Source organism: Nematolebias whitei, chromosome 17 (assembly GCF_014905685.2).
Source record: "Nematolebias whitei isolate Nwh7 chromosome 17, NemWhi1, whole genome shotgun sequence".
NCBI classification, from domain to species: Eukaryota; Metazoa; Chordata; class Actinopteri; order Cyprinodontiformes; family Rivulidae; genus Nematolebias; species Nematolebias whitei.
The window spans coordinates 2,164,924-2,176,484 of record NC_056514.1 but is presented as its reverse complement, the minus strand read 5'-3'; the positions used below and the strand labels follow the sequence as shown (position 1 = coordinate 2,176,484).

The 11,561-nt window shown below is 41.5% G+C and overlaps 1 protein-coding gene across 1 annotated transcript in view; it reads left to right on the top strand.

Annotated features, from left to right (window-relative positions):
• Positions 1 to 11,561, top strand: part of LOC119424077 (C-Jun-amino-terminal kinase-interacting protein 4) — a 71,552-nt gene that overhangs the window by 18,222 nt on the left and 41,769 nt on the right. The window contains exon 2 of the mRNA XM_037691548.1: positions 8,577 to 8,697. Within this exon, the coding sequence (XP_037547476.1) occupies positions 8,577 to 8,697 (121 nt within the window). The remainder of the gene's footprint in view (positions 1 to 8,576; positions 8,698 to 11,561) is intronic.

Below are 11,561 nucleotides of genomic sequence, written 5' to 3'. Positions count from 1 at the left end.
TCTGGGAGTCCTCCCAGAAATGGAATGCCTAGTTCAAAATCATGAAAGTCAGTTGAAATCAACCATCCTAGCATAGTGTTTTTTGGGATCAGCACCTCATCCATGCCAGTGTTACACACAGCAATAGATGTGGTCCTGGAGTCAAGACTCACCTGGTTCGTGGCTTCCACGGACAGTCCCAAGTTGAAAAATGCAGGAGAGGGTTGAAAATATGCCTGTTTACGGCTAATAGATTGTCCAGCTATGATGTGGATTCGCACCATTAGGTTAATCACCTGAGGTGGTACTGTGGTGGTTTGGTTGCTAGCAACTTGGCAGGCCTCTGGAATGGTCTGCCCAGCCTTAAGGCTCGCTGTGTCTAGCACAGGAGGATCCTTTGTGGCTGGTTTTAGGGACCACAGCACCTTGTTGATGGTGTCCACGTGGACACCTAACCTTACCAAAATGTCAGAGCCTATGTAGGATGCATGTGGTAAGTTTTGGATAACGAGAAACGGGTGAACCAGTTCTCGTTGGTTCCAGTTCAGTTTTAGGTTAATGACTCCTTCTGCGGTCATTACCTGTGAACTATTGGGAACTAATGGAAAGCGAAAAGCTTTCTTAATTAGTTCTAGACCAACGTGTTTGTGAACCAAGGTTTCATAGAAAGCTCGGTTAATTGCTGATTTATCTGTCCACAGAGACAGAACAGCATCGTTGGTGTGGGTCCCTTGGATCTCTACACCCTTAACTACCAGTGGTAGGTAGTGTTTGGCGGACTCTGACTGCTCCAGCTCACAGAGGAGACTGTCTTGTTGGGTCAGAGTTTGGACCACTGAGTGGGTCTCTTTGGTTTCACATGATGTCAGAGGAGTACTCACCGGGCTCGTGTCCTCGGCTGAGGAGTCCTGTGCGCCTTCCGCGGTACCTGCTGTTGGGCAGTCTGTGTCACACTCCGGAGGCGTATCTATTGGCAGTGGTTTGCTCACTGTTGTCCACATTGTTTGACCACCATAATCTATAATTGCGTCGAAGCGATTTATAAAATCCTGGCCAACCAAAAATGGGAATGAGTCAACACGAGACACGTGTACCGGGTGGTACAGTGTCATTTTGCCAATCTGCATGTGAACCATTGCTATAGCTGTCAGGGTTGTTTTCACCTCTGAGAGACCCTGCATTTCTATAGCACATTCAGAGAGAGGTATTATCCTGTTAACACTGGCAGCGGCCGTCCTCAGCTCCTCGAACAGTTTAGCTGACATAATTGTTATGTCTGCCCCACCGTCCAGAAGTGCTTCGTGTGTGAGGACACCTTCGAGTGTTACTGACAGGTACGCCTTTTTGGCGACCCCCCTTCTGATAAAGTTACACAGAAACCTTTTGGGTTTTTTCTGACGCTTCTTCACCCGTTCAGCCTTATCTGTGTAATCTTGGTTTGTCTGAACCGTCAGCACAGCAGAAGCTGTTTCTGAGTGTTCAGCTTGCGATGACTCGTCATCGTTTGTGTGTGTGTTTACTGACTTTTAATGGTAAGATAACATAACAGTATAATTCAGCTCGAGGAAGTTTGTTAACTCAAAGTTCGTCTTACAGAAATAAAAACGTTTAATTTCACTCAAAATACCTAAAAAGCGAAGTGAAAACCTGTGATCTCGCGTTTCTCCAGAAGGTGGCAGCACAACCTTATTAATTTTAACTCAGACACTGTTAGTGTTGTCCAGTAGGGGTCGCTATGACTTCCTGTGGCATCCGGTCGTTAGCTGTTAGCTTAAAATTAGCATCGGCTAGACCCGGTTAAAACCAACATTTTTGAACGGATTTTTACTCAAACGTGGCAAAATTTCAGCAATTAGACTTCGAAGAACTTAAACAGCGTTTCAGAACACAGCTTTAAAGCGCTTTTTAGCTTTAAAAAGCAGATTTTATTCCCTATGAAAACGAGTTTTCATTTCCGGGTCACGTGACTGAAATCACCAATGACAAAGCAGCACGGGGGTGAGAGGAAATGACGTAGGCACGTCATTCACTTTCTCAGCAAATCAGAGCGCTTCACAGCAGCCAATCCAACCAATCCCGAAGCGTTTTCCCAACTAGCATGTTAGATTTATCTGAACAAGTCCGTCAACTTTTCTGCCTTTTAAACTGTCAAAATGCACCATTTCTGTTAAAAATTGTAACGAATCAATTCTGAGTTGCACGGAGTCTGCTACTCCGGTCTCAAAACGTCTTTCTAGCTATTTAAACAACTCGTCCGAACCTTTTCAGAACCGAGCCGGTACCAGAACCACGTCTGGACTGCCTTTAAACAGAATAAAGCGTTTCCACACAAACCCAGCTTTTAGTTACCATAACAGGCTTACAATTTCAGCTTTCATAAAGACTCAATGACACTATTTCAGCTTTCATAACATCACTAGCGGAACATGCAGCGTTTTTGCTCCAAGCACGCAGCTCCAGCACGCTGCGTTCAACACAGCTGACAACTGTTATTTTTCTTCATGCCAACACCTAAAATCAATCTTTACACGAATACACAGTCCATTTTATGAACACGTGACGGGCCACCAAAATGTAGATGAACAGATGCTCAGATATATTCATCAATTAACACGGATTCCTCATTTTTCTGGACTGAATAAAACGTGCATTGAATTTAATGAAATGCAAACGTGAGACGTCATTTATCTTTGACCCATCAAAATGAATGCGGTCATTTATTTACAGAATCAAAGTTTAACATCAAACATTTACATTAATTTGGCAAAATATGAAAATAACAACAGCATCAATCAGGAAAACCATACGGCCATGATTTTCCGTTGCTTCACCACAGACATTTATGAAAACTGTACAATTATGTTCAATTGTCCACACGGCGGTGGATGAGCACTTTACACAGACATTTCTAAATTATCTGGAAGAATTTCTACTTGAGAGAATAATTTAAAGATGGGAAGGAAGTTTAAAGGGGGTGAAAGATGGTGTTTGAGGGAGAGTGTTGAACAGAACGGCACTCTCCGGGCTTTCTTCAGCTTCTTCCTTACAGTACACTTAGGTGGTGAAATCGACTCTTTTACCTGGAGATGTCTCAGGCGAGATTCCGTTTAACGCACCCTTTCAGCGTCTCCGTAGGATGCTGTGAATCGTCCGAAGTAGTGGCGAGGCTCTGTCCGACACAAGCTCACCTCAGTGGAAAATGTTATAATCCCATGAAACTCGGAAGAGCTCTGTGGTCATGTCAGGGTCTTCCCGGCTCCCACAGCAACTGCCAGCAGTAGGACATATCAGAACTGTCCGCACCGCCGAACTTCTCCCAACCCACAGAACTGTGTAGACCAGGAAGTACCGACATTTTAAAGAGCTCTTTTCCCGGTTCATTTGGGAGTCTTCCCATTGGTCAGAACCGACCAGACGGGGTGTGTTTTGTGACGTAAGAGGTTAGAAGACAGCAAGAATTGTTATGGAACAGATCAGAAATGTTCTCAGAGACATAGAGAGTTTTGTTTTGGCGAGTTTTAGAAACAGGTGCCAACTCCTTCTGTTTACGTCTGAGAGGATGTAAACAAGACAGTTGTTCCAACACATGTCTGCTTCGACTCCTGACCCTGAAAAACGCACACTTGCTCATTCAAAGACAGAAATCAGAAAATGCATAATTACTCTGTAACAGCTTTAACATGAATTCTAACTTTGCATGAGAATTAAAAATCATTACACTGTTTCAGTTAATAAAATCGATTAGTTCACTGCAACATCTAAAATGGTTTGAACTAAAACACTTTGATTATCAACATTTGTAAAATAGTAATGATAATAGAAAAGAGAGTGTTCTTCCACTTGAATTTTCAAGAAAGAAAGTCTCAGGATGGGTGAACCTGTATTTCTGGATTCAAATCAATGAAATGACAGTTCTTGTCCCACAAGGTTCTTAAGGTCAAGGGTTTTGACCTTAGGCTTAGTCTTGACATCAGGTTAAGTTCACTACAGCTCGCTGAAGAAAAAATGGGAGCCGATTTCCCGCTCTTAACGTAATTTATACGGACCGGGTGGGGCCCACACAGCAGGTGGGCGTGGACTAATTTTTTCAGTGCTTATGCTCTGCATAACGGGATAAACCCACTAAAGCGAAGGCCTTAAAGGGCGAAGCTTATACGACATAGAACAATATTCTCCATGGTCTTCTGTCTCATCTTCTGCTCATGCTGAGTCCATTGTTGAAAAATGACTAAATATAACTCTTAAAACTGCTAAAACTTGATGCCACTCCATTTTTGTTTTTATTTCCAGAAGAAGAAGAAGAGGTGTCTTGAGAGGTTTTTGTGTCGTTTCTTTCAGTAGTTCTTGGTGCAGCGCCCCCACAGGCGAGTGGGGGAACAGGTTGGTTCAACAGGTTGGTTCAACAGGTTGGCTCGACTGCACAGTGCAGTGTGAATGCAAACGCACCAGCTCAAATGTAACAAAAGGTCATGAATATTGGTCCCGAACCGAACCGAGTCTACCGGACTATCAGCTGTGAAAACCACCTTATACATGCAGTGTTGGAGAAAAATAGCAAGTTAAACTCTAGAACACTTATTCTTTGAAGCAGGTATGTACCCACAAGCCCCTTTTCCCTCTGGATCATATAAGGCTCAGCATGGTAAAGAGCTGTCTCAACGAATGTCGTCTGTCTGAAGCTATGTTTACATGGACATAAGTAATCAGATCAAACGGCCGTTCAGAATAAAAACGCATCATGTAAATGCCCCGTTCTGGTTATTTTTTGTTTATTCAGCGGGATCCTAAATAATTTGTGATCAGAATGAAACGGGTGGTTTACGCCATGTAAACGCTTGATTTGTTCATTTTTTTCTGATCGTGAAAAACTGACCTGACTGTGCATGTGCGACTATGTCATATCCGCCTGGCTAATGCTAATAATATTAGCATGTCAGGGAAGCAAAACTGGTCAGTGAGCAAAACAACATTTCTACTAGAAACTTTGAAAGAGCTCACCTGTAGCTCAGTCAGGGAGTGCAGCAACGTCTCCACTGTCATTAAAACCTGTCGCGGGTCCATTTTGGTGCTCAGGTTTGTTTACGTTCATCCCGGAAGTAGAACTTCTTCTGTGGTATTTTTAAAGAGTTTACCACTCTGTGCATGTCAGTGCGTCTTTTCAGAACAAAGCCTGCTGCAGGTAAACACTCGTCATGAACAGATTGTGCCCATGTAAACAATACATTTGAATTATTTAATCTGAAAACATTTCAATCCGGTCAAAAAAAAATTTGCACATGTAAACATAGCTTGAGAGAGGTGTGAAAGACTCTGTCACATGAGAAAGACCAACATTAAACGGAGCATGTCTCAGGTTTCACCTTTCATTACTTGCTGTAAATCTAATCATTGCACAGTTACAGACAAATTTGCACTTTCATTGAATATGAGCAAAACGTCTGGGCCAACATAGACACCAACAACCCTCAGGAGAGAAAAGAGTGAGAGTGATTTGAATGTGACATTAGCTTGCAAAAATGAAGAAGTTCACTCCAGTTTAAAAGCTTGAAACCTCACACTTTTCTTTTTGAACTGAGAAATAAGTGACACCTAAAATAAACCTACTCTCCCAGCTGTATTTTAGTGTAGTGCTTGTTATAGGCTTTTTGATAAATGTTGAAACTGTTCATGCAAAATAGCTTTGTTTTCACGCCACAAAGCAAAGTTTCAGAGTCAATAAATGCCAAATTCCCTACATTAAAATAGTTTGGGTCCTCAGGCTGAGTCATGTTGGCCTACCAATGAATGAATTGTTTAAAAAGACATTCTTTAAAGAGAGAGATCTCAGAGATGCATCTTGACAACATTTCATTGTTAGAAACCTTCGGTGACGTTTGCTAAAGAAAGACTTGCTTGTAACCTGATGCCCAGGTGACCCTCATCACTGTGCAGATGATGCACACACTTTTTTCCTCGTTCCCTTCAGGCAGAAGGTTGTGGAGCATTAAAGGCTCGCACAGAGCAGAAACTGTGCGCACTGTCTGCAGAGGGTCGAGACTTCATACTGGAGCGTCCACCCTGAGCGGCTGCAGCCAGCTCCGCAGGCAAGGGGCATTTACCTTTGGGACAAATTGAGTTTACCGATTGGTCATTTGATGACACGTCTACTGGATTGATTGACAAGTTGCAAACAAATGTTTAAAAATCGAGAGCTGGCAGCAAGCCGCAGCGGTGTTCTTTGTTTATATGTTCATAAAAAGTTCTAAAAAACAAAACAGGGAGCGCTGGCTCTGCAGCCCTCACATCAGACCAGCCCACCAGGAAATCTCCAGACCTGTTACCGGTCAGTTTATTGTGTGACACAGAATATGCGTACGCGGTCGTAAAAATTTAGCTTTGCATGGACATGCCCTGCGGGCGTCCGCTTCGAGTCTAATCCAGTACACGCAGACCTCTGCGGACTGAAGTATGCCCGAGTATTCTGGAGACTTAAGTGCAGAACCAATAGACTGAGGAACAGCTTATACCCTGAAGCTGTTAGACTCATAAATCACTAACCAGGATTATCACTGTGGGAAAACAAATCATTCATTCGTTCTCATCTCATCGGGGGCCGAGAAGGTGTAGAGGCAGGGCAGCCGGCTTGGGACCCGAAAGTCCCAGGTTCAATCCCCAGTCACTGCACATCACGTGGCGTCTCTGGGCAGCACGTCTCATCCCCAAAATGTCCCCCGGGCGCTTTCAATAGCTGCCCACTGCACCACCTGGTGGTGGATGGGTTAAATGCAGAGACTAATTTCGCCATTGTATGGAAACATACAGTGCTGACATTGTGATGACATTATTATTATTATCTACTCACACAGACTCATGTTCATGCTGCTGTTGTTCAGCGTATTGTTTTGCACTATTGGTGTTTAGTGTATTCCTTTAGTTTATATCTTAGATCCTTATTTACGGTTTCTTTTTACACTTTATATTTTTTGCCATTGTTGGATGTAACTGGGACCCTGTGTACTGAATTTTGTTCCACCTCATGTACCACATGTGATGCAAATGACAATAAAACCTACTTGAATTTGAACTTGAGATACCAGCGGTGCTGGGGCACATGCCGCAGGGGCATTTCTCCACACAAAGCACCCTCATCACAAGACTTTGTTTACAGGCACTGCTTCAGACACCCGACTCAGCTGATCAGCTAAAATATTAATGCAAACTGAGCAAGGAGTCAGCAGTCACTTAAATGCATGCCTTTAATTAGATGTTTGTCCACTTTCAGTTACATTTTCTAAGCAAAATTAGTTTTATCCCATCATTTATACTATACCATACCACTTTATTTGTAAAGCCCTTTAAACAGCAACAAGGACAACCAAAGTGCTGTACAGCAAAAACAAAACAAGAAAAGGACACAGGATAAAATACAAAGATCCAAATAGATCAAGATAATAACTAAATGACTACCATTATAGAATATAGACAAGTTAAAATCAACTCGCACCGTGTCAAAAGCCAGGGAATAAAAGTGAGTTTTCAAACGACACCTAAAAACTGTGAGAGAGGGAGCCTGCCTGACATGCAGTGGGTAAGTCGTTCCACAGATTTGAACCTCCAGCGGAGAAGGCCCTGTCACCTCTGAAACAAGTACCTGGAACCAATAAAAGCATCTGGTCTGCTGACCTCAGAGCACTGTGGGACATATGGCTGCAGCAGATCAGCGAGAAAAGAGGAGGCAGAACTGTTCAGAGATTTATAAACGTACAGAAGGATTTTAAAATGAATTTGAAAATGAACTGGGAGCCAGTGAAGGGAGGACTGAACAGGAGTAATGTGCTCTCTTTTACCTGTACCAGTTAAGAATCAGGCTGCAGCATTTTGAACCAGTTGTAAACGTGCAATGGAGGTCTGACTGATTCAAAAAGAAGCACATTGCAGTAATCAAGCCTGGATGTTATGAAAGCATGTATTACTGTCTCAAATTACTTTTGGACATTATGGGCTTCAACTTAGACAGTCGTCTCAACTGAAAGAAACTAACAACCAACAACAAAAACAAAACAAACCAGGATTTAATCGTGTTTACATGACTGTTTATTTTCATAGAAGGGTCCCTTTTTACTCCCAGATTAGTGACAACTTGTTTCTCGAACAGGGCTAGAGAGGAAATGTGGTTCGATTGTGCCATTAGGTAGAAAAAACATGACTTTTGTCTTCTTCTCATTAAAATTTAAGACATTTTATGCCATGCAGTCCCTTATGTCAGCCAGGCAGTCAAGAAGAGGGAATTAAATTTGACAGTCATCGGCGTAGAAATGAAAAGGTATGCCATGTTTACGAATAATAGCACCTTGTGGCAGCAGGTATAAAGAAAATATCTATATAATGTATATAGATATAGATATAATATATCTTGTCACCCTCTCATGTAAATACATATTTTAATATGCAACAAATTCAGAGTTGTCCTGATGTCACCACATCAAAGAACTGACTGAACATGCACGTTTGACACTTCCACTTTCTGACTCGCATAGAAACTAATCATCCTGTATGTCAGTCCTGTTAGTTCCAGTGTGATGCTGATAAATGTCTGTTTTAACTGTTTTTGTCTGCAGAGGTACATCGTTTTAGAAGACTCCCAAGATGGTGAGAAAAAGGATCTGCAAAGTCGACTGGCGACGTTGGAGTCCCACTCACGACAACTGGAGCTAAAAACTAAGAACTATGCAGACCAGAGTGAGTGTACTTCACTCAACATCTATTAGTTTCATTGAAGAGTTTAACACACACACACAGACCAGGTATGGTCTGAGCAGCACTGACAGTTTGCAGGTCTAGTGACTGATCTTGATGTGCCAGGGACGAGTGTCCTTGCTCAGTCTGTTGATTCTCCATTACTACCATAATATTACCGTCCCCCTCCCTTTTCTACAACATATTCCAGGCCCTTATAGCGCCAGTACAGACAGGATTTACTGTGATTATGTCTTACTTGCGGTATTTCACTTTTAAAAAATTCTTCTCTTTTACTTGATTTGCTTTTATTTTATCCTTATTTTGTCTTTCTGCATGGTATTACCAGCTACTTGATTGAAGAGAGCATGCAAATTATGTTGGATATTTACTATTTAACTTTGTGTGTGTGTGTATGTATGTATGTATGCGTGTGTGTATGCGTGTGCGTATGCGTGTGTGTATGCATGTATGTATGCGTGTGTGTATGCATCCATCCATCCATCCATCCATCCATCCATCCATCCATCCATCCATCCATCCTTTATTTAACCAGGAAAAATAACTCATTGAGATTAAATACCTCTTTTCCAAGAGTGACCTGGCCAAGACAGCAGCATAAAACATACAACAAATCCAAAATACTAAACCAAATACACAAAATACATATCCAGGAGAAATCACATAATTACACATTAGGGTTAGGGCAGTTCCAGGAGCCAACTGATCTCAGCTCTCGTTCCTTTAGAATTGATTTAAATTGTCCCAATGTAACAAGAGATAACTTTAAATCCTTTTGCAGAATATTCCAAGTGGCAGGGGTGACATAAAAGCCTTTTTACCCAGTTCAGTTCTGACCTTAGGGACCTGCATCAAAATGATGTCCTGAGAGTGCAGACTATAATGGTTAAAAGTTCTAGATAAAAGTGAACATAAATATGTAGGAAGATGCCCAAGATGCATTTATAGACAAAAACCAATATGTGAGAAAGTGTGCGGTCAGTCAAAGAGGGACATTTTGCTGTAGCACACAAAGTGCAGTGATGTGTTCGATAGCCACAGTCAGTCATAAAACAGAGGGCACAATGATATACAGCATCCAATTTTTTCAAAAGTATGGGCTGAAGAGTTCATAAATAGCAGATCTCCATAAACCACCAGGGGCAGGATAGTTGAAACAATCAGGTGCCTTCTGACTTGGTGTGAGAAACACTTTTTGTTTCTATAAAAGAAACCCAATATAAGTTTTAGTTTAGAAACCAGTTTATCAATATGAGATTAAAAGGATAGATTCTCATCATTCAGAATACCTAAATATTTCTGAAGTAAAATATAAAAAGATTTACAGTGAGGTGCAAAAATATTCATTGTAGTGAACTAGGCCTCCGGTCAAAACATGCCTCTGAAGACCTTCATGGGACAGGAACTGTTATTTCATTGATTTGAATCCAGAAATACAAATTAGCTCATCCAGAGACTAATTATATCCTGAACTAATCAATTGAAAGAACACTCTCTTTTTTATATTATCATTACTATTTTACAATATCTTGATAATCAAAAGTGTGTTTAGTTCATACCATTTTTAAATGTTGAAGTGAACCACTCATTTTAAATCAACTGTGAAACGGTATTAATGATTTTTTTAATCCTCATTGAAAGTAGAAATCAAGTTAAATGTCTATTTTACAAAGTAATTATGCATTTTTGATCTTCTGTCTAAAATGAGAAGAGTGATGTCGGTCAAAAGTCGGAGACAGTCAAGAAACAAGTTATTGGAACAAGCTGTCGTGTTTTTAAAGCTCTCAGACAGTAAACAAGAGAACTGGCACCTGTAAGTCTGTCATTTCTCCAAAATATTTTCTCGTCTGTAACTAACTGTTCCTAAACAGTTCTGCTGTTTTTCTTGACTTGTAATGACCCTCTGACGTCACTAAAACCACACCCCTGTTGGTTCCTTCAACCAATCAGGACTTCCTAAAAGTGACCGGAAGCAGAACTCTTTAAAAGTAGACACTTCCTGGAACTGTTAGTTCCGTTAGTTCCTTGGAGTTCCCTGAGTTCAGTTAGTTCAGTTAGTTCCATTAGTTTCGTGAGTTCCACGGAGTTCTGCTGGTTCTGATGGAGTTCGGCTGGAGTTCCTAGGAGTTCTTCTGAGTCTAGTTGGGATTATGGAGCCTTCCACATCTGACTGGAACCTCTGACGGACTCACAGCTCGCTGTGTATCCACCCGGGAGATGAGCGTGTTGTTGAACGGAGTACCGTCACTACTTCGGACGATTCTCAGCCATCCTGAGGAGACGCTGAAAGGTAGCGTTGAAATGGAACTCCGTACCGGAGCTGACCTATCTTCTGCAAAGGTAACGAGTCGCTTCACTACCGAGTGTACCGGGGCTGAGCTGGAGTCGGATGAAGGGTGCCGTTCCTCGTCAACACACTTGCCAGTAATTAATCCAGATATCTTCAGAAATGTCTGTTGTTTTTATTAAGTAAAACATGCCAAGTTTTATTAATCAGAGCCGATCAGCCTAATCAAGTGTACAATGTGTTGATGTTAAATTTTGATTCTGTTAATAAATGACCACATTTATTTTGATGGGTCAAAGAAAATTAACGTCTCGTCACTGATTAAACCATCGACAACACAGTACATCTGTCACATATCTGTCAAGTAGCTCGAAAAAGAGAGAACCCGTTATTAAAATATGACTGTAGTGGAGCTCTGAAGCTAACCAAGCTAATCGAGCCTTGCAGCACACTACATCATCCTCTTGGAGTTTCTTGTTCATTCAAGATCAAGACAATATCTATACGGGTCGGAGATAAAGTTGTAAGGAAAAAAAAAAATCAGGAATGTCTTATAAAA